This window comes from Ceratotherium simum, chromosome 30 (genome assembly GCF_057802395.1).
Source record: "Ceratotherium simum simum isolate JZ-2026a chromosome 30, ASM5780239v1, whole genome shotgun sequence".
NCBI classification, from domain to species: domain Eukaryota; kingdom Metazoa; phylum Chordata; class Mammalia; order Perissodactyla; family Rhinocerotidae; genus Ceratotherium; species Ceratotherium simum.
Genome location: NC_141929.1, coordinates 8,040,672 through 8,063,865, shown reverse-complemented (window position 1 = coordinate 8,063,865; position 23,194 = coordinate 8,040,672). Strand labels below are relative to the sequence as shown.

Below are 23,194 nucleotides of genomic sequence, written 5' to 3'. Positions count from 1 at the left end.
CCCACACATGGAGAAAGGCCCCACCTGGTGCCAAGATTCCTAGGGAGCCAGATCAGAGGGACAAAAGGCCCTTGAGCTGATGCCACTCCTCAGAGGAGAGCTTCTGGGGAAGGGTGGGACCTTCCAGGGGGTGCCATCACCCCAACTCAGACCTTCCTCCTGGACCTACCTGCCTCTGCCCTCTTGGGCGTGGAGGAAGAGCCACTTCCCAGTCCTATGGCTGTGGCCCCTAGATTTCTTTCTCTACCAAACTGCAAATCCCACCCCTCACCGAGCACCGTCCCCCAGCACACGTGCCCCGAATCTTCATCCAACCCTCCCTCAGCCCAAAGCAGCAGCAGGCCATCGCCACCCTTGAGGGTGCTCACTCCTGTGCTGAGCAGGTGCCAGCTCCGTGCTTCGTCACCTCAGTGGATCCTCACAACCCTGAGGAGGGGCCTCATCCTGCTGTTTCCCCAGTTCACAGTCATGGAGACTGAGGCTGAGAAATTAAACCACTCGCTCAAGGTCACACAACTATTAAAGGGCAGGGCTGGGGCTTGAACACCAGTTTGACTGATTCCAGAACCTGGGATCTTAACCACTGGGAATGTGGCTTCCAACCGCACACGTGTGTGCACACATACACAAACACGCACACACACACACCAGACGGTTCTTCACACCTGTGAGCTTGCTCTTCCTAACTGCCCCTCAGCTCCTTTCTGTTCTCGTGACTTGCGTGTAGGGCCTTGGTGCTTTTGTTTCTGAGGCATTTCATGAGAGCTTGATGTTTTTCTCTAAGTCTCACAGACGTCACTGCAAGGATTCTGTGAATTAACCTCTGACTTGGCAGACCCCTGTTTCTCGTGGGCGAGGGCTGATTGCCCTGCCTCGTCCTTCATGCTGCATGGCGCACTGTCAGACCACCTGTCTCCGGGCCCCAGAAGGGCAAGCTCAAGACCAGCCCACTTCCACATCTGCCCCAGACATACCGGCTGTTGGAACCTGTGTCCCCGGGTTCCAACGCTGAGGCTCTGTGTGCCCACGCCTAGCCTTGCTCCTAACTCCCCTTTGCACGGGGCCACCACCCTCCTGTGTGGCTCCTGGCTGGGCTCTCTGATCTGGCCAGGGTGTCCCTTTGTCTGGAGGGAAGACAATGATCCCTGTTTCACCCTTCTGCCACTCCCACCGTGGCCTCGCCTCTCTGCCCTACTGCCCACCAAATTCTGTCTCTCTCCCCCTCTCTTTCTCTGCCTTTTTGCAACAATCATGAAAATACCTTTAAACCACATCCAGGGCAACAACCACCCAGTCCCTAGCCAGTGACTGATTTCACTCTGCAAATGCCCTTCCGGGCTTCATCCATCTTTGCATGGACATTTTGGCAGCTGTGGCCAGGTGTGCGGAAGGTCCTGCTGGCTTTGGCATAACGTTACAGCTTAAACATTTCACCGCACATCCAGGCCTTCGTGAAGAGGCTTTCTAATGGCCACAACACGTCTGTGAAGAGGTTGTGGCATAATTTACCATGGGACCTGCTGTTGTTGGGCACTGGGCTCTTCCCGTTCTTCTGGATTACACATAATGCAGTTGTGACTATCCCCTATACCCAAGCTTTTACTTCTTTTACTTCTTTTTTATTACCTTTTTAGGGCAGGTTTCCAGTTACTGGGCAGATCAGGTGTATTTTTTGTGTTTCTTACCACATATTGCCAATTTGCTCCCAAAAGAATAATTTCTGTAGTGCCTAAGGGTAAGAGCTCTGGGCCAGATTGCCTGGGTTCAAATCCTGGCTCTGCCACCCACTGGCTGTGTGGCCTTGGGCTGGCTACTTTCCTCTCTGGGCCTCCTTTTCCTTGTAAATAAAGTGAGGTTCACAATAAGACCAAACTCATTAGGTTCTTGTGATGACTAAATGGGTTAGTAGCCATAAAGAACTTAGAACGGCATTTGCCATGGGAATAAGTATTGGATCAATGTTATTATTCTCATTCTTCTTTAATGGTCAAGGCAGCTGTTGCCCTTTGTGTAGAAGGATCTTAGAAGACTGGGCTCTAGAAGAATGGAGGCACGTGCATGGCACACGTGCCACCAACCGCCAGTGAGCCCATGACAGGCATCATTAATCAATCACTGCACTCTCTTCCCTTGGGGCAGAACTCTTCTCAGTATGGCCCCTGCTGGTCAACCTGAGTTGACAGATGGAGCGAAAGCTTCCCACCACCCTGCTTTGGCAACCTCCTAGACCTGTGGAGATCGAATGTTGCTGGGAATCCACGTCCAGTCCCCTTGGCTCTGGCTCTGCCTCTTTGGGTCTTGTTCATGGGAGCCATTGTTGAGCTTCCAGACAGACCCTCTGGGTCTAGTTCTTTTCTGCCTGGGGTGGTCATGAGTGTCAGCTGTCCTGCCCCTGAGAAGGAAGGTAAAACAGGGAAGCAGGACAAGGACAGGCGGGAGGTGACCTCGGTCCTCTCACAGGCCCTGCCACAGGTCTGCTTTATCCAGGTCGAGAAGGCAGGAATTCCATCCAGATTAATTTCTGGCGCTTTGTCAAAGAGGGCTTTGTGACTTCCTAAGAGGGGATCAAAGGGATTCAGCAGAGAACTGTGAAAGGAGGGGCTTTCCCCACGAGGCAGGGGGCCCACCACAGTCCAAGACTTCAGGAGGGGGCCATCAGCAGGAGGTACAGTTGTTGGCAAGCTGAGCCCTGGAGAGTAGAGGCTCTTACGGAGGCGAGTCCAGCCAGGCTGCCTCTCCAGCACCCGTGCTCAACAGAACTCGAGGGGAGGCCCCGGGGACCCGGGCTGCTGGTCGCCCTGGGACGGCCAGAGTCTCCAGCGACTCCCAGCCACAGCTCGTGCCCCTCGGTGGGTCAGCAGGGACCCTGTAACTAATAACAAGGGAAGCTTCAGGGATTGAAACTAACAAGTGGCAGAGGGCAGGGCAGCCTGGGGAGGAGAGCTCATGCTCTCGTGGGCTTTCGTTATAGGAGACGGAGAGAACAATTATTAGGTACCTGCTGAAGCCAGGATCTGTGCCAGGGGCTCTCGTGTGTGTGGTCTCTGGCAATCTTCTCAGAGTTTGATTGGTCCCATCTTGAAGGAAGAGCTGAGAGGGCAGAGGAGCTTGTCCATGCCTCACAGCTAGAACCAGGCAGAGCCAGGATTTGAATCTGGAGTGGTGCATATCCGAGCCCAGCCCCCTGCTTCTGGCAGAGGTGGCACCACCGTGGACCTGAAGGGGGGGGGGGCGTGGGTGCCATAGCCCCGAGTCTCAGTCCATTGAGGCAGAGAAGCCCCGGGCGAGCATCAGGCCCTTGCAGTGGCCTTCCGCTCTCCCCAGTCAGAGCTCTCTTTGGGACATGGGACATTTTGGTCTGTTTTTTAAATAAACTTTTCATTAAAGGATAACGTATATATAGAAAAGTGCACAGATCTAGAGTCCTGCTGGATGAATTCCCACAGAATCTCAGAGAGTTGGTCTATGTAACCAGCACCCAGGTCAAGAAATGGAGCGTGACTGCCTCCCCCGAGTCCCCATTGGCCCCTGCAGCCCCTGTGCATCCCCCGCACACAGACGCTTGCCCGGGGCTTCTCTGCCTCAATGGACTGAGACTGGGGGCTATGCCACCCATGCCCCCACCCTCTTCAGGTGCACGGTGGTGCCACCTCTGCCAGAAGCAGGAGGCTGGGCTCGGATATGTACCACGCTGGGTTCAAATCCTGGCTCTGCCTGGTTCCACCATGGGGAACCACTGTCCTGCCTTCCAGCAGAGATGAGATTTGCACATATCTGAACTTTATAAAAATGGAATCATACAGGCTGAACTCTTTTGTGCCTGGCACCTTTGGCTCACAATCATGTTGATAAGATTAATCTATGCTGTTTTGTGCAGCGGTAATGTCTTCACTTGCTTTGCTGGATGGTGTTCTGTTGAATGGATAGACTCTATTAATTTGGTCCTTCTGTTATGGATCGATATTTCCAGGTTGGGACTATTAGGAACACACCCATTACAAACATGTGTGTGGGTGAACTGTGTCCGCATCCTGTTGAGCACAGGCCACAGGGCTGGCATACCGTCCCCTTTAGTGGACGCTGCCCAGCAGTTTTCCAAAGTGGTCCTACCAGTGTGTCTACCCCCCAGCAGTGTACAAGAGTCCTAAGGCACAGGACATTTAAAAATCTCATTTGTTAAGGCTTTCTTTTAATACTAAATAGGACAAAGAGAACAACAACAAAAAAATTCCCGCTGTCCAGAAACCTCTGTTAACATTTTTTAAGTTTAAAAAAATTGAGCTATAATTTATATATAACAAAATGCATAACTGTTGGGTGTAGAGTTTTGACTACTGTATTCACCTGAATAACCATCCCTCAAATTCCCATCACCCCAGGAAATTCCCTCACGCCCTCTTTCCAGTCAACCCCTCACTCGCCCAGATAGCCTGTTAACATTTAAGACAGATGAAACTTATGCATATACATGGTGATTCTGAAAAGTATAGGAAGGTATAAAACGCAGTCTCCTCGTCCCCCAAGTCCATCTTCTCAAAGGCAGCCTGTTAGCAGTCTCCTGGGGCCTTTTAGAAGGTTTCTATGAAGATCCCTTTCTAAACACCACACAGATTTTATTATCCTTTACCCTTCAATTACGTCTCGTGGGCAGCTCTCCATCTACTTTGTTCCTTTTTGCGTTTTTGTAGTAGTCCGTTCAGACAGACGCCAAGCTGGGTAGGACTTTAGCTCTTCCAGTAAAACACTGTTGTCCAGACAGGGCAACTGAGTTTCTGCGAGAAAGGACAAGCATCTGCCATCGATGGGCCAGAGCCAGCAAGAGGCGCTTTGCTACCTAATCTTCACCCTTCGGACCCCTCTGACCATCCCCACTCGAAAGGTCAAGAACGTGGAGCCCAGGGGGCCTGGGTGGAATGACCTGCCCCGGGCCACAGAGCAGGAAGTGGAGGACCTGGGTTTGCACCATGTCCCTGAGACCCCAAGTCTTTCCCTGCACCCTCCTGCCCCAGCCAGGGCTTCCCCAGCACCCCCCGAGGGCCAGCCTTGGCCTTTGGGACATCCAGGGCACCCCCACTAGCTCCTGCGTGAAAGTCTTCCCGAGGCCTCAGGATTGGCGCATGACAGCCAGCTCTCCAAATAGCCAAGAAAGAAGTGTATTTGTGGGTTGTTTTCTTTTCCCAGACAAGGAAGGGGGACCAGAGCTTCAGTGTGTCGTCCCACGCACGCTTTGATGGGGCTGATGAGTCACTGAACCATACAAGGAAGTTTTTTCACGTACACGGTTTGTGGGTGAACTCGTTTTCTGCCCTTTAAGGCAGAATTTTCTCTCTCTCTCTCTCAAGAAGTCTTTAAAACATGAATGTGAGGCAATATCTTGACTAGCAGGACCTTTTGTTCTGTGGGAGTCTGCAGCAGGCCCGTTTCACAGCTGGGTGGTGAGCAGCGAGCCCCCTGAAAAGGGGATGCTGGTCAGCCCTCGGATGAGGCCATGGGGGTGGTCCAGCCCCAGAGGGGAGGGTGGCCTGCCATTCTGTGTTTGCCTCCAAGGCTTCTGCCTGCTGTTGGCTCGGAGACCAGGCCAAACAGAGACGCCAAAAAGAGCAGTGCCTGTCCCCACAGAGGAATTAGGTCCTCACCTCACCCGTGATGAGATACCCAGCGGGGCAGCCAGCTCAATTCTCTGGATGGAAAGGTGTTTGGGAGAGAGGCTAATTGACTGGGAGATGAGGGAAGAACCACTGCGGCCCTGATGGCCGTCACTTGTGCGCTCCCCAGAGGACCCTAGTGCCTTCTTAGAACCAATGGACAGTTTTGCAGAAAGCCCTGAAATGGACGGAGAGCCCCTTTCAAGGGACCTGAAGCCACCCCTGATGAAGCCCGCTGACTATAGCAGAAGGAGGCCAAGGTGGCTTGTTGCCGGGTGAGGGCTGGAGAAACACGGGGGCTGGGTAGAAGCGGGGTCAAGACCCTTTGACAGAGTGGGCCGAATATGACCCCTGGGCTGGAGCAGATGTCCAGGAGCATGTGGACCCTGAAAAGTACACCCAGGAGGTCAGGGGCCAAGTCAGCATTGGCCAAAGATGGCAGACTTGAGCAGCACATTGGTGTCTGTTGGCTCTTGAAGCCTTTGTCAAGGTCTGCATTGAACTTCCCATCTAGGATGGTCCTTATCTTCTCCCAGGCCTCCCTGCCACAATAGACCCAGGGGTTTTGAACCAATAGCTCAGTGGTTCTCAAAGTGGGGTTCCCGGACCAGCAGCATCTGCATGGCCTGGGAACTTGCTAGAGATGCAAATCTTCTGCCTCATAAACTCAAAGGTGGGGGAGGAGAGTGCCGCAAGCTGTGTTTTACATACCCTCTAGGTGACTGCGACACACACCACAGTCCAAGAACCACCGCAGTAGCCTGAAGAAGGGGAAAGGATAACAGGCATTTATTGAGTGCCTACTGTTTTCCATTTACTTCATCTGTGTTATCCTGTTTAGGCCACACCGTGTCCCTGGGAGGTGGGGACTATAGCCCCATTTTACTCTCAGACGAAATGTGAGCCAGAATGTCCGAGCCAGAATTCAGACCCAGGCCTCAGCCTCCTATGTCCATTAGGCCCTGTTGCTGGGTCCCTCTTGGCCCGAGATCAAGCTTAAGTGGCTGAACATATCTATAACTTTTGGTTTTTACTCTGCCAGCGTCTCCTCCATTTGTGCAGGTAACTGAGATGTCACCACAATGAACACCCTGGAGGTCCCGCTCCTGGGCTCCCTCTCAGACTTCCCCTGGTGAGCCAAGTTCCCGGCCTACCTGTCTGAGGGGTCTTCCTCTGCAAGGAAGAAACAGCCTCCTTGTAAATCTCACCTTTCCACCAGACCCCTTACTGGGGAAGGCAGGAGTCCAGCTTACCCTAGATTCAAGCACACCATCAGTACCTGCCTGGACACGCACGTCGGAGATCAACTGTAAATTAACGTATTAGGGAACTAGATCCTTTTCCAGGGTGCTCATGAAGTAAGGCCCCCTGTAGAAGGAGCGTGGCTCCAGCCCAGAGGAGACAGCCCGACAAGGAATGGAGGCTTCCCGAACAGAGATGAGCAGCTCAGATGCCTTTGAAGTACTGCAAGCACTAGATAAAGTTCTCAGCCAAATAAACAGCGGGGGCCCCTGTTGAAATGCTACCGTCTTGAGGCCAAACAGGGGAAATCCTTATTTGGGATAGAGGTTTCCCTTTATCAGGCCCAAAGGAAACAGCCCCGTGCTGTCCTCTGCATTTCAAGGGAGCGAAACTCACTCCGGGCCAGCCCCGCCACATGGCCGAGGAGGAGCAGCCTCTGGTACGGTATTTGCATTTCTAAATTTATTTGGTGGGTTGCTGATAAATGTCAGAGGTGTTTCCTCAGAAAATGGCATCTCCTGTGAATGATTAACAAGAGGTCCCCACTGCAGTCTTTAGTATTCGGTTCAGGTTCTACACAGGGCTCCCAGCACCAGTAACGTCGTTGGAAAAGTCGTTATTGGAAAATAATAGCATCTTCTTAAACAGGATGTTTTAAGGGCGGGGTCTTATGCCTGGGATGTAAAGAGACTGTCACATTTATAACTAAGGAGAGGCAGAGCAAGCCTCTGGATGTTTGGAAGCCTGGGGAGGAGGGGTAGGCTGTGTTCTTGGGGACCTGGAGATATGCAGCAGACCAAGGGTCTACCTCGGGGCAGGCAGTGGCCCCTGAGGAAGAGCTCTTTGACACAGAGCAGCCTGGTGAGGGACTGGCCGCCTGGCCAGGAGGGAAGCTCTGGTCACTAAGGTATGATGGTCACGGTGGCTGATGGCCGCTCCTGGAAAGACCATCAAGAGGATTTGCACAGAGCGCTGAGGGCAGGCTGGAGGACTTCTGTTTTTTTTTTTGCGAGGAAGATCAGCCCTGAGCTAACATCTGTTACCAATCCTCCTCTTTTTGCCGAAGAAGACTGGCCCTGGGCTAACATCCATGCCCATCTTCCTCTACTTTATATGTGGGATGCCTGCCACAGCATGGCTTGATGAGCAGTGTGCGGGTCCACGCCCAGGATCCGAACCTGTGAACCCCAGGCCGCCAAAGCGGAGCACACGAACTTAACCATCTACACCACCGGGCCGGGCCCATGGACTTGTGTTTTCTTCATTTTAATTTTCTAAATGTATATGCTCCCTTTGCCCAGTGATATTTGAGGTAGCTTACAAAAACACACGGCATGGAAAAATCTATACCAATTGCTTTGGAGTGACTTCCACCAGGTGTTGGGAGAGAAAATGCAAGATGCAGAGACCTATGTATAATGTGATGCCCTTTTTGTAAAACGAAATGCGGAACAAAACTACAAAAACTGAGGACCAAAAAATCTCTGTCTGTATTTGCATTTGAGTATATGGATTATATGATTATGTAGAGAAAGATCTGAACTGGTATATACGAGGGCTCAGTGAACTATGCAGCCCATTGCCTCTTTTTGTAAATAAGGGGGTTTGGGGGTGACACAGCTGCACGCATTCACACCACAACAGCCGAGTGTGGCCAGAAAAGCCTGGAATAGTTAGTATCTGGCCCTTTACAGAAATGTTTACCAAACCCTGATGTATGTCATGGTGTTCACATGGATTCAGGGGTGCAGGGTTGGGGAGGTGGGGTGGGGGGCAGAGATGAGGCTAAAAAAAGCTAATATGTGTGATATGGGCTAAACTTATGTGCACTTTTGTACTAGGATGTGTGTGTGTGCGCACACGCAGAAGGAGAACCCATGAAATGATGGTTGCCAGCCTGCAGATATGTGGGCAGGGAGCCCACATGGTGGGGGTCCTGTGTGCTTTGCTTTCTTCCTGAACACTGATCTGTACCATTCTAGTTCTTCAGTGAACATATATTATTTCCAAACCAGATAATCTACTAGAACACTGAAAAGTCAAAAAAAAAAAAGTATCTCACATACCTTCCAGCTCTTTCTAAGAATGAGGGATTCTGAACAATTTGAGAATTCTGTGGAAGGGACAGTACTGCTCCATGATCCCAATTTCTGAAATCTCTGGGGATGTTTTTCTTTATTTCTTTTTAGTTAAATCTACATTGCACGGACATGGCTTCCTATGACAATTTGAAACATTACAGATAAAGCTGAAGGTCCTCCTTCTCCCCTGCCTCGTCCTCCCTCAAGCCACTTCCCTCTCCAAGGACGAGAGCTGTCATCAGCCTGACACGTGTCCTCCCCTCCTCGACCCTATGTGTTAGGTCCATGTATGTGCATGCAAATATATATGGACACGTGTGTGTGTTTGCCCCACACTTAGTGTACCGTGGAGATGGCATCTGTGGCAGATCTTTTAGCTCTCCTGCATTCTTTTTAATGTTGTCTAGTGTTAATTGCACAGTGCACGTGGACCACGGTTTAAGTATTTCTCTATTAATAGGTATTTAGGGGGTTTCTATTCACCCTTATTTTTTCTCAAATGTTAACTATCTTTCATCAATGTCCTACTAAATAAACTCAATAGCTACTGTTTATTGAGCCCTACAAAGCGCTGGGCGTTCCACATGAAATATCACATTTCATCTTGTCAACAGCTGCAAGAGGCCAGTGTTACTATCATCCCCATTTTACAGATGAGGGAACTAAGGTTCAGAGAGGTGATGCAATTTGCCAGAGGCCGCACAGCTATAAGTAGCAGAACAGAAATTCGAATGTGTATGTGCCCCCCTCTCAGTTTACTAGACTGCGTACACCGAGGGCCAGAACAGACCCTGGCCTGAGTCTCTGAGTTCCCGGGAGTTCACAGATAGTGGGGCAGGCAGGTAAGCACCCCACCCTCCCTAGAGTGGGGTGACCAGGCTGGAAGGCTCTTGCAGCCCACCTCGGACACTGTCCGTGTGTTCCATAGCAGGGGGCTCTTGGGAGACATGGCCTTCCTGGGGTGAGGGCCATGTGGAGACAGAGCACTTCCAGAATGCCGAGAGCGGGTCCAGGCTCTCCCTGTGTGCAGCTCACGGTCTGCTTGTTGACCAGGACTCGGGACAGTGAGGCGATCCTGAGGAGGGCTCCTGGCTCTGACCCGGAGCAGGTTCCTATTTCCTCTACGTTCTGGTCTCCTCATCTGTACAGTGGGGGTCGAACCTGACCCCTTAGGCTGGACCAGCAGTGCTGACCCCTGGCTGCACACTCAAATCACCAGGGGATTTTAAATATACTGTTTTTTTTAGTGTGATGAAATATGCATAATGTGAAATTTACCATTTTAACCATTTCTAAGTGTACAGTTCTATAGCGTTAAGTACATTCACATTGTTGCGCAACCACCACCACCATCCATCTCCAGAACTTTTTCATCTTCCCAAACTGAAACTCTGTCCCCATTAAACACTGCCTCCCCATCCGCCCTCCCCCCAACCCCCACCATTCTAGTTCCTGTCTCTATGAGTCTGACTACTCTAGGTCTCTCCTGTAAGTGGAATCCTACAGTATTCGTCTTTTGTGACTCATTTCACTTAGCATAATGCCTTCAAGGTTCATCCATGCTGTAGCACGTGTCAGAATTTCCTTCCTTTTCATGACTGAATAATACTCCATTGTGTGGATAGACCACATTTGTTTATCTATTCATCCATCAATGGACACTCAAGTTACTTCTAACGTTTGGCTATTGTGAATAATGTTTCTGTGCACATCGGTGTTTAAATATACTTTAAAATATACCAATGCCCAAGAAAATACAGATGCCTAGGCTCCATCCCGCCCCCCACACCCGCCTGATGAGATTGGCTGGGGGTTGACTCTGTTGTTGGAATGTTGTTAAGCTCCCCAAGTGGTTCTAACGCACAGCCAGGCTTGAGATCCCGGAAACAGCTTTCAGGATGAGTTCTTAGCTTAGAGCCCGGCCATCCTGGGTTTTGAGCTGGTGTGATGGGGTGCTGTTGGCTGGTGTGTGGCCCTCATAACAGGACAGGGAGCTCCGCTTGCTCTGAGCCAGAGTCCAGCTCGGGACTCCTCTTGGCGGAGGACCCTGAGCCAGCCCTGTGCTGACGTCTTGCCTGACTCTCCTGGGAGTTCCCCCTGCAGCTTCCCTGGGGGTCAGGTGGCTCTTCCCAACGTCACTGATGGTGCAGGTGCCCAGGTGTGAGGCATCCCTGCCCAGCCTTTCTCCAGGCAGCGCAGGACCAGGGCTCGTGCACTCGAGTAATAGGCTGGGGACAGGCATCCAGAGTGGACGCCAGCGTTTCCACGCCCTGAGGGAACAAGAAAGACGAGGGGGTCAGGTCTCTCCTGGAAGAGAAAACCCAACAAATTCCAAACTGAGGACAAGCTGGGAGAGGCTACCGAGAGCAAGGGGACCTGGGTGCTAATGCCCTATCACCCACAGTCCCAAGGCTGCGACCTCCACAACGTAAAAGGATTGGAAGGGTCAGCTCGAATGGCAGAAGCAGAGCAACGGAGCCATAGGAGCCGGGCGTCCCAGGGTCCGGCCTTGCTTTGCTGCTTACCAGCTGGGGGAGGGTCCTGGGGCTTCTGTACCAGACGACCACAAACTGGGGGGCTTAAAACAACAGAAATTTGTTCTCTCACACTTCTGGGGCCAGAAGTCCAACATCGAGGTGTTGGCAGGGCCGTGCTCCCCCCAGAGACTCTAAGAGAGGTTCTTCCCCTTGCCTCTTCCGGCTTCTGGAGTCTGCTACCGCCCTTGGTGTTCCTTGGCTTGTAGACACATCACTCCAGTCCAGCTTCACATGGCCTTCTCTCCCTTGCGTGTGTGTGTCTTCACGTGGCCTTTCAGTAAGAACACCAGTGGTTAGATTCAGGGCCCACTCGAATCTAGCATGACCTCACCTTAGCTTGATAGCATCTGTGAAGACCTGTTATTTCCAAATAAGGTCACGTTCACAGATACCAGGGATTAGGACTTGGATGTATCATTTTGGAGGACACAGTTCAATCCACAGCACCAGCTGTGTGACCTCAGGCAAAGTATTAATCCCTCAGTGCCCCCTTCTGTGTATCCTGGGGACGGAGTGAGCGTGTCTGCTTCCTAGGGAGGAGTAACTGAGGCACTCTGTTTAGGGCTCAGGAGCGTCAGCCTCGCTGGGAAGCTACTGCAAAGTGCAGACTCCTAGGCCCCACCTGGCTCTACTGAGTTGGAATCTGCCTTTTAACAAGAACCCCCAGGTGGTTCCTGCGCACAGCAGCGTTTGAGGAGCTGGGAGGGTTCAAGGATTTGCTGCAGTGCCTGGCACAGCAGAAGCACTTCATACACGTTAGCCATTATTTCTGGTTTTTATTCTCCTCCCTTTTACAAATTCTGAGAGCACCTTCCGTGTGCCCTAAGTGGCTCCAGCCACCACACCAACAGGGAAGAGGCAGATGAGGCGTGATCTCTGCCCCCAAGGAGCCCAGAGCTCAGAGAGGAAAACAGCTACCTATGATTTTTTAAAAGCAGTTGGATGGATCTGTGTGATGATTGGATTTTGCCAAGGGTGCGAGCAGGCCCTAAGTGCCAGGTGGGACGCAGTACCCAGCTGGGAGCCTGGCTCCAAAGTTGGTTCAGCTCCCCTCCAGCCAGATGCTTGGTTGCTCAGGCAACCAGCCGATGCCCCAGAGACGATGAGCAGGACACTGTGCCCAAGTTCCTGCTGTTTCCTTGGAAGCGGTAACCACCGCAGGGAGACCGCCCCCGGTGGGGACTCGGGGCTGAGTGCCCGGGCTCTTTCCCCTCTTTCAAACAAATTTCCCATCTCCCCAGGACTTGGTTTTCCAGGCAGATGTCAGCTGGACCCCCAGCTGTGCCCAGTCTGGAACTGCCACTGGGCAGCTGGGGAGGCAAGGCTCCACGCTTCAATTTAAAGGACATCTTGTTCGTTTCAGCAGGAGGCAGCAGCATCGATTGAGGCAGAGAAAGCACCCTGGTCTGCCTCTCAGAGTAGAGTGGCGTGGTGGTCGGGGGCTCAGGATCCAAAGCTAGACCTGGGTCCCACGTCCTGCTCTGGCTCTTACTAGCTACATGACTTAATCTCTCTCAGCCTCGGTTTTCTCATCTGTAAAATGGGACTAATTATACCACTTACCTCGCTGAGTGGTTGTGAGGATTAAAAGGATTTATTTTATACAAAATGCTCAGCACAGGGGCTGGCCTATGGAGAGCCCTCCAAATGTGATAACAGTTATGCTCTTGTGTCACCTGTCACAACCTATTATGCAGAGTGGTTGTTCTGGAACACAGTAAGCCGTGGATAAGTGGTAGCCAGTATTACTGTAATTTGTGGCTTTGTTAGAGTGTGTTGAACCAGCCTTACTCTCCAGCCGACAGTTGAGTACCAGGGCTGGGCTCGGGTCTCATTATGCGTCATTTCCTCCACTCCTGGCCCCTCCATAGAGCCAATGCCCCACTCAGAGTAGGTGTCCCTACACCCATCTTGAAAAACCTGAGTCCCTGGAGGGTATTTGCTGATTAAGCCATCTGTCAATTAGTTGGATCAGCAGTAACAGTTTGGTAATTGTATCAGCTAAGTTGGGGTCTCTGTGCAGAGTCCGCGAGGGGAGCTGAGAGGATATGAGCTGGTCTTAGATTGATGATCAAGACTTGAGGGCCAGATGGGCAGTTTGGGGGTGACACACAGAAGCCAATCACAGCCCTGGGTTGTATCTGAAGGCAAAGTCATGGTGCTTGATGCTAAAAGGATTTAAGAAAAGGCATTTTGGAGGACTGAAGAGAAGGCCAAAAATGCCCCCCACCCAAGTGTTGGAGCCCCCAGAAGCACACTGGTTTGGCGGCAATGGTGAGCTAGCTGGCACACTTCAGCATCCACAGCCCCAGCAAGTCTGGAAGGAATGAGGAGGTCGGGGGTCCCCTGTCTGGGAATCAGGGAAGAATCAGGGAAGCCAGAGAAATCACCCAACTGGTCATTCTCCCTGGGTGTGCAGGGGACATTTGGGGACACCACCCTGTAGACCTCAGAGGGAAAGTTGGAGGAGCTGGGCATGGTGGCAGGGTGCCGCTCACATACTGGCCTCAGCAAATAAGCATTGCCCGAGTGATGGGCATGCTGCTTGTCCTCTGGGGTGTGGTGACAGAGGGGACTCCAAGCCTTCAGGACAGGACTGCCCAATAGAACTTCATGCAGTGATGAAAATGTTCTCTACCTGCATCATCCAGTATAGCAGCCACGAGCCACGTGTGGCCGTTGAAGAGCAGCTGAAACGTGGCTATTGAGACCGACACACTGAATTCTTAGTTGTATTTCATTTAATTAAGTTAAACATAAGTAGCCACATGGGGCTGGTAGCTTTCGTGCTGGACAGCACAGCTATGGGACCTCCACTGGAGAGAAGTTTTAAAAGCCGGTCCGGTTCCTCCCTCGTTTTTCTCAGTGGCTCCTGGAGCACCCAGGCAGCCTTTCCTCTAATGACAGGTGGTGGGGAGCATGCGTGCTCGTATGAGCCTCAGCCTCGGAGGCTGCGGCAAGCGACAGAGCAGCAGCCCCATCACCGGGAGGAGTGCTTTCAGCACATTCTGAGTCACGCCTCTCCTGGCGAGGGGCACTTTCCGGGTGACAGCTTGTCTCCTGTGGAAACGCCGACAGGCTCCACTTTCCCGGGCTGGAGCACCCCGGCGTCTGTGGTTGCCTCTGCTGTGGGAGCAGTTGCCGGAGAGATGGCGGATGTTGCCCAGGTAACGTCCCCTCCCTGACAAGCAGAGGGCGAGGACTGCAATGGAGTGACTGGCTGTTCCGCACAGGAGGCAGGAGGCTTTTCCTGCTGGCTCTGTTGTTTCGGGAGCTGGTGGGGCTTAGTCACGGGTGCTGGGAACCCTCCTAAGTCCTGCCTGCTCTGGACCACTCACTCACAGCACTTGGTAGGTGGTAAGAACGAGAGCTGCTGTTTAGCAAACGGGGCTAAGTTCTTTCTATCTATTATCTCATGGAACAGCCACGGCAAGCCTTTGACAGTAGTTATTCTCATCCCACAGTGCAGATGAGAGAACTAGGGAGCAAGTAATAGACTGTAAGTTCCTCGAGCACGGGGGCCTGTCTGCTGTGCTCACCACGGGTATCCTTAGTACTTAACACAGTGCTTAGCACATTATAGTAGATATTTTTGTTGGGTGATTGGATGGATGATGGACGGATGAATGGATGGATGGATGAGTGACGGGTAGATGGATAAGTGAATGGATAGATGGGTAGATGGGGAGACGGGGAGATGGGTGGATGAAGTAGAGCTTAGATTTGAACTGCAATCTGCTGATTACAAAATCTACACTCTTAATCACTGAGCCGTACTGCCTCTGGCTTTGTCTGATGTCCTCCTTTGCCTGCCTAGGTTGGGGTTTTTTAAAAACACCTTAATTGAGGTGTAGTTTACATACCATAAAATTCACCTATTGTAAGTGTATGATTCAATGATTTTAGTAAATTTATAGAGTTGTGCAACCATCACTACAATCTAGTTTTAGGATATTTCCATCATCCTACAAGATACTCTCATGTCTGTTTGCAGTCTATTCCCTATTGCCACCCCCAACCCCAGGCAATGACTGTTCCACTTTTTGTCTCTATAGATTTGCCTTTTCTAGACAGTTCATATCAAAGGAATCATACAATATGTCTTTTGCATGTGCCTTCTTTCACTTAGCGTAATGGTTGTGAGGTTCATACATATTGTAGCAAGTAGGAGTGGTTCCATCCTTTTTACTGCCCCGTACTATTCCATTGTCTGGGTACACACATCTTACTTATCCATCATCAGCTGATGGACGCTTGAGTTGTTCCCAGTTTGGGGCTGTTCTGAGTAATGATGCTGTGGACGTTCATGTACACGTCTCTGTGTCGAGTCTGGTTTTATTTCTCTTGAGTGGATTTCTATGAACAGAATTGCTGGGTCATATGATAAATTTATGTTTAATGTTTTAAGAAACTGTCAAACTGTTTCCCCGCGGTGCTGTACTAATTTACATTCCCACCAGCAATGCGCACGGATCCCAGTTTCTCCACATCCTGGCCCACACCTGGTATCATGTCTTTTTGGTTACAGCCAGCCTGGGGAGTATGAAGTGGTGTCTCTTTCTGGTTTGAACCTGCGTTTTCCTGCTGGCTCATGGCGGTGAGCAGCTTTCTGCGCACTTACTTCTAGGCTGGGGTTTGACCTTTTCAGCCAGGTGTTGGCAAACTTTTTCTCTAAAGGGCCAGAGAGCAAATATTTGGGCCTTTTAGGGCCACGTTCGATTTCTGTCACATATTCTTTGTTTTTTTGGTTTTTTCTCTTCACAACCCTTAAAAAATATAAGACCACTCTTGGCTTCCTTACACAGAAACAAGCAGGGAGAGAGTTCCAAGGCCCCTGTCAAAGGAATCCAGCTGGACGTGGCACGAGGTCCCCCACCCCTCCTGGTGAGGTGGGCTCAATGTGGGGACCACACTGCAAAGCCAGGGCCAGGCTCCGGGGAGTCTGGGAGTCAGGGTTCCAGAGATGTCCTGTCCCAGCCCCACCGTGATTCATCACTAGATGAGCTCTTCGCAGTTCCTGGGATGAAACCTGCTAATTTGTCACCCAGGGCGAGTGGCTGGGCCCCTGTGGTCCTGGACAGGCCTCCCTCTGCCCTGCAGCTGCCCTGTCCCAGGGCTCAGAGCATCTTCTGGGGCCCAGGGGCCTGCCCACACCCCATGACCATGACGTCACAGCCTCACTGTCCACCTACTGCTCCCACCGGCCCCTCGCACAGATCCTCCCACGGCCCCTCCACCCTGGGCCCTGGCTCTCAGAGCCGTGTGGACTTGTCCTGGCCTCATCCCATGCCACCAAGCATTCTTGACCCCTTCCTCGCAGTGTCTCTTGGCGGGTCTGTCCCTCCTCTCCACCATCTGCGCTGGCCGTGACCGATGTGACAGAAAGAGGGAGACCTTTGGAGTCGACCAGAGCCAATTTTACTCTTGAATTGTCCCTTCTAGCTGCATGACCTTGGGCAAAGTCATGTCACCTCTCCAGCCACCGTAGTCTTGTGTGTAAATGGGATACTGGAGTCTTGTAGCAGAAGTTGCAGGCGCCCCACCCTCTCAGCATCGTTCTGCTCTGACAGCTGCTCACTGTGAGAGCGTGTGACTCTTGTTTTCTGGTGTGGGAGCACTTTGGCCTGGGCACAGGGCAGCCAGAAGTACCAAGCATCCAGGAGGCTGGTGGATGAATGCTGTACTTCTTACTCCCTGGGTGGGTCACTCTGAGGCATGACCAGTGTCTCCTAGAGCCCTCGTGGGATTCAGCACGTGTTCCCACAGTGGGCACCGTTGCCCGATGCCATCATAATGCTTGATGCTGCCCCGTTAACTGACTCCCTTCTCTTCCTGCCTTCTGCACTCTCGCTTCCGCCCTGCACTTGTGTGTCCTGCATCGCCTCTCACATAAATAAACTGTTTGCACTCAAGTCCTTGTCCCAGGGCTGCTTAGCCTGTGGCGCAGGTCCCCAGCTCCTAGGATTACTGAGAGGATGGAATGAGACGATGCTCAGAAGTGCTCAGCACAGTCTCTCGTACGTGGTACATGCTCATTGAATGTTAGCCCTTGTTACAACCCCTGGGACCTTCAGGGTTTGAGTGCAGCCTCTGTGACCACTGTCCTGGGGATGCCTCTTAAGCAAGGGCTCAGGCGCTCACGGGACAGCTGTTGTCCTCCCCGCCCTAAGGAGGGGGCTGTATCGGTGAGCACTGAGGCTGGGTGCACCCAGGAAGGGGCTCATCGGAAGCTGCTTTGGGGCTGGTGGCGCCCAGGGGGCCCTTTTGCGTGGGCCTCGCTGCCTCTGAGTCTCAGTGATGTCTGAGTGTGGAGAGCGGGGACCTACTCACAGCCGCTCACTCCCACAGGCTGGCTGGATTCGGCAAAGTTTAAATGAGGGTTGGCGGGATCAGTGTTCACCGAACATTAATGATGGCTATTTCTAGGTTGTGGGATTTTTGAAGGCTTTTTTCGTTTATCCTCTTGTTTGTGCTTTTAAGCTTGGTTTAAATTTCTTATAATGTGCATGCATCATTTTCACAAAAAGAATGAATTCATTATTCTTTGTAAAGTAAATAACTTGCAGCTGATCAGAAAAGAGGGCACTTAAAGCTCAGACTGTATTCAAATCTAGAATCTACAGTGGGAAGACAGGGGTATGCATCATTGTGGTTTTCTTTGGGGCTGAATATATGGCGAGTTTCTGTGACCATTTCATGGTCATTTAAAGATTCAGCAATTCTCTGGGTACGAAGCAAAACCACAGTGTCCAGGACTCAAAGAAGCATTCATCCCCTGGGATGGATTGGGTTCTTGCCTTGGGAAGTGGCTCCACCGTGTTAGAAGTCAGGCACTGTGTGTTTGCATAGACCTGGCAGTGCCGGGAAGGCCGTGCTCCTGGCTTGCTGTGCCAGGGCGGGGAGGCTCCAGGCTCCTAGACTGTAACTAGGACCAAGGCTGGTGACAGTCACAGGGAAGCCACAGGGAACCTGGGGCATCTTGTCATTAAAGTCATGGGGTTCAACAAATACTCATTGTCACCATCATCCCCATCAAAAGCATATTTACTATTCACTAAACACCCACCCCTGACGGAACTCGCTGTGCATTTCTCCCGGGCCTTATAGGATCCGAAATGATTGACAAGTAAATGTTTCTGGTCATTCTCCTCCCCCACCTGATGGAGACTGTGCCATCAGTTCAACAGCTGTGTCCTCTGCCCTGCTGGCCCTCTGAGAGCTTGTCTCTCTCTGGTCTTTGATGTGGGATGGTGAACAGGCAGAGAACAGTGAGACCCAAAGGTGGAATGAGGAGAGGCTGTCATAGGCAGGAAGGTCGGTGAAAGGAGAGAGGGAGAGAGAGAAGGAGGGAGGGACAAGTTATATTCATTTACATAAGCAAGGTCTGGGATGATGAGGGGAATAAACTTTGGTGTGAGTTAAGGATGCGGGTGATGGTGGTGGTGATAGGGGGGTGATTAGCAAGTAAGAGGCTCTAAAAATTAGGGAGTGTAAAAAAATGGGAGAAAGAAAATGGGACACTGTATCACTGTGGGTTGTACATTTCCTCCCTTTAAAGTTCTTCAAAAGAGACCACTTAAGCATCTGGGTTCCCTTTTTGTTCCTGGTGGCTCTTCTATTTGGACTGTGCTTTTGAGTGTAACTCCATGCAGAGAGTGGACCACGTGGGTTCAGGATTTATAAAGCTTCCCCATTGGAAGAGGTGTTTTCCTGCCTAATTTACAGAAGAGACGCTGAGGCTCAGGAGGTGGAATATTTTACAGGAAGAACCAGGTCTGTCTCACTCCAGAGTCTGCCTCCTCTTCCACCACGAGGCCTCACTCAGCACCATCAGCCCCTCAGTTTGAATATGGACTAAGTCCCCCAAATACTTCCTTTAAGGCACTGGGCCAGGACCACTTTGTAATTCTTAACTCAGAAACTAAGTGGTCAAGGAGACCCTGGCAGCTTGGGGCCAGTGGGGGACCCTGACCTCCTCCTTCGTCCTTCCCTCGTTCAGACTTTGGCTCCGAGATTGTGACATGTCACCCCAGCTGGCTGCTGGTGCAGTGACACTAAAATTAGTTTTTCCCCAAGGAGCAGAGCACTTAATGAAGGAGTTCATCCAGTTAGAAAGAGAGATTCCCGGGCAAGCCGGGGCAGCAGTGGGCCAGGCAGCTGCGGGGCCGGGAGGGAGCCTTTGGCTAAGACCTCTGCCTTCCGAGGGCTTCTGTTTCCATGATGTCAGAGAGGCGGAACTAACTCTGCCTCAGATTGAGGGAGGCAGCGGCTCCTGCCCCAGCCGCTCTCCAACTTCAGACGCAGCGCCCGAGCAAAGGTGAGAATCCGGCTTCCTCACCAAGTGGAAGCTAAGGGCCGCCTTACGTGTCCCGGGGGCCATGCTGGGCTCCATCCCCACCTGGCTGGAGTTGAATTCCTGGCCCCAAGCCTGTCTGTCAGGTGTCTTAGCTGAACACCACACTCCAGGGGGACCTCTTAGGATCGGGATGAGCAGAAAGAGTGCCTCCAACTCAAGGAAAATCCCTTTGTGGACCCGTGAATGCTTCTACTCTTACTGCATGTGAATACTCGGGGAATAAGTTTGGCAGAAGATGTGATCTGAAATGATTGGAAATGACTCTTCCAGTGTCCAGGAGGCCTGGCTGTCTGCACATGCACCTGTGACTTTGGGCACGACTCTTCCTTTCTCAAGTGTCGGTTTCCTTGTGGGCAGAGAGTGGTCCACACTGACAGTTTCTCAGGCCTTTTACATCCTAACGCATCTGATTCTTGGATCATCTTGTATCTTCGGCCCTCAGCATATCAATAACACTTTTTGTGTCTCTTTCTCTCTCCCAACCAGAAAAAGATTTACAAATATAAGAAAGTCCTGAGTAACCCAAGCCGTTGGGAAGTTGTCTTGAAGGAGATCCGAACTCTGGTGGACATGGCCCTGACATCCCCCCTGCAGGACGACTCCATCAACCAAGCCCCACTGGAAATTGTCTCGAAACTGCTCTCAGAGGTAAGACACTTCCCCATGCTTGATTTTTGAACGTTCTCCCCCCTTTAAGTTCTTTTCCTTTACCTCCACTGAGCACCAACTCTGCGCTAAGCAGTAGAATTGGATTCGAGTTTGTGTTGTCTCCCCGTTGCTGAAGGAGGTGAGTGGTTCCCCCCAGCGATTTGAGGGAGTTGAGAAGGAGGTTTGCCCCCAGGGCTTCCAGCTGAGCTGTCCAGGAGTTATAGCAGGAATGAAGGCCCTGCCATGCCCCATGACCGAACTTGGGATGGGGGGGTATTGGGCTTGGGCCTGGGCCTGAGGCTGGGCTGGTGGTGGTGATGATGGCAGTTGGTTTCACAATCCTCTAGTACATTCCTGGGCAGGAGCACATCCTTCCTGTCCCCGTGGCATTGGAGCCGGTAGTCCCAACCCGCCTCCGTCTTCCTCCCGCACCGGCCTGCATCAGCTCCAGAGGTCCTGGCTGATATGGCTTTCTGCCCTAATCACCCCCCACAGCCTACAGATATGATTTTAAAAATCAGGAGATTTCACAACAAAACGGGAATTTCCAGCTTCTCTTTAAAAACACTCAGAAAACGCAGCAGCAGTTTGCAGCTGGCTCTGCCTGGTGCCGCCCATCTGCACCATGTGCTTTGCCAGGCGGCCCCACACTGGGAGTGTGTGCCAGGCACTGTTCTGGGCTTTCGAATGAAGACACCCTGCCCTCCTGGGCTCACGTTCCGGCAGGGAAGGCAGAGGGGAACAACGAGACTGAATCAGCACGTCAGTCATGCTGGTCGTTAGAAGGAAGCATATTTCTGTTGACTCTGTTCTAGGCGCTATTCTAAGCACCTCACAAACATTAATACTTCTCTCGTTTATTTGCCTGCCTGGCCTCCTGGGACACTGGAGTTGATGACTCCTGATTTAAACTGTGCATGGCCACCAGGGTGATGCTTCTGTCCTCCTCCCCTGGGAGTGGCCCCTGCTCCTCTGGCACCCCTGGTTCCCTGGGGAGCTCCTACACACCCCCTCCGGCTCCCGCACGAGTTCCCTGCTGCCTAGAACTGCCCCTCTCTCTGCAGGCCGAGGCTGGTCACTCCCCATCAGTCCAGGAAACTGGCCCAGGCCTGCCGTGTCTGCTGAATAGAGGGTTCCTCGCTCTGGGAGGAGGTGGGGACGAGAGGTAGAAAGTGAGGGGCAGAGACGGGCACAGGCAGAGGAGCAGAGGATGTGTCCTCAAATGGGAGACCAACCTCGTTCTGCAGAGAAGTAGAGACTCAGGCTCTGAAACGAGTCATGGTCAAGGTCTGGAATTCGAGGTGGGTGCTGTGTGCCCAACCTCAAGTCCAGGCTCCCCACCCAGAACAGGAGACGGGGCCCAGTTGGCAGGCCGGGGGCTGGCTTCTCATCTGGAGAAGTAGGCACCTGCTGTGTGCCAGGCAGGCGCCAGCTGCCTCGCACACAGCATCCCACTTAATACTCGTGTTCTCCCTGAGAGGGGAGCCTTGCCATCTCCATTTCGCAGATGAGGAAACTGAGGCCCAGAGATACCCAAGTGACCTGCCAAGTGAGCAGTGGGGCTGGAAATGCCACCTCAGGGCTGCCTGGCTCTTACTCCAAGATCACACTGCCCATGGCTGCAGCCCCACCAGTCCACCATCAAGTCAGGCTCGTCATCAGGACGATGGCAAAGGCGGCAGAGGGGCACTGTGGCCAGCCTCTGGCGGGATTTCTTTCCCATCTCAGATATGTGTCACATGACCACGTGCCCTTGGGCCTTTGTATCACTTCTTGGGCTTTAAATCAAGGACCTCAAAGTCAGCTGATCCCCAAGCGGTAGCGTGGAGAGACAAAGGCATTTAAAGAAAGAGAAAAAGTGGAAGAAGCTCGTATATGCCGTGCACCTACTGTTTGTCAGGCAAGGAATCAGTATATTACCCCCGTTTACTGATAAGCGCTGCCATTGGTCAGAGACAGAACTGGGACTGCAGCCCAGCAGCGTCCCCTCAGTAAGGCCTAATGCCTCTCCGAGTGGCATTGACCTTTTTTTGAGCACATGCTCCGTGGCGATCACTTGGGCAAGAATTTAGAGCCGATCTTTTACATTTCTCCCAGGGACCCCACAAGGTAAGTATTAAAATGTGCCGAAGAGCAAACCGAGACTCCGGGAGGTTCAGTCGCGTGAGCAGGGTCACTCGGATAAGTGGTAGGCCAGAATCCACGCCCAGCTCTGCCCGATGGTGAAGCTTATCACCTGTGTAGACGTGACGTAAACCTGAATTGGTAGAGATGTTTTAGCGAGTGGGGAGACCCGACCGTGTGGGACAGTGGTTAAGAGCAGGTGTGTGGAGTCCGAAGGACCCAGCTCTGCCCTCAGGACAATTACGAGACCTCTCAGGGTCCAGTTTCTACCCTTGAGTTGGGGGCTAAGGTTGGCACCCATTTCATAGCATTGAGGATCGGATGCCCTCGTGTGGATACAGTGCCCAGCCCTGTGCCTGACAGACAGGGCACGTTTGACAAACGGTCACATTTTTATTGTCACCAGAGATGGGTGTGATCTTGACTGTAAGCACCCTCAGCTAGATGTCTAGAGGGGATGGGTGGAAAAACAAACAAATCTTCTCTCCTCGCCCTTTTTTGTTTAGAGTGTGTGGGCTAGATTCTTTGTCTGCTCTCTTTACTCAAGTTGTTCCCAAGGCC

General features: G+C 52.0%; 1 protein-coding gene across 1 annotated transcript in view; it reads left to right on the top strand.

Annotated features, from left to right (window-relative positions):
* The window catches only part of CMIP (c-Maf inducing protein), a 239,097-nt gene that overhangs the window by 162,570 nt on the left and 53,333 nt on the right, over positions 1-23,194 (top strand). Inside the window, exon 4 of the mRNA XM_087419884.1 lies at positions 20,348-20,509. Within this exon, the coding sequence (XP_087276010.1) occupies positions 20,348-20,509 (162 nt within the window). The remainder of the gene's footprint in view (positions 1-20,347; positions 20,510-23,194) is intronic.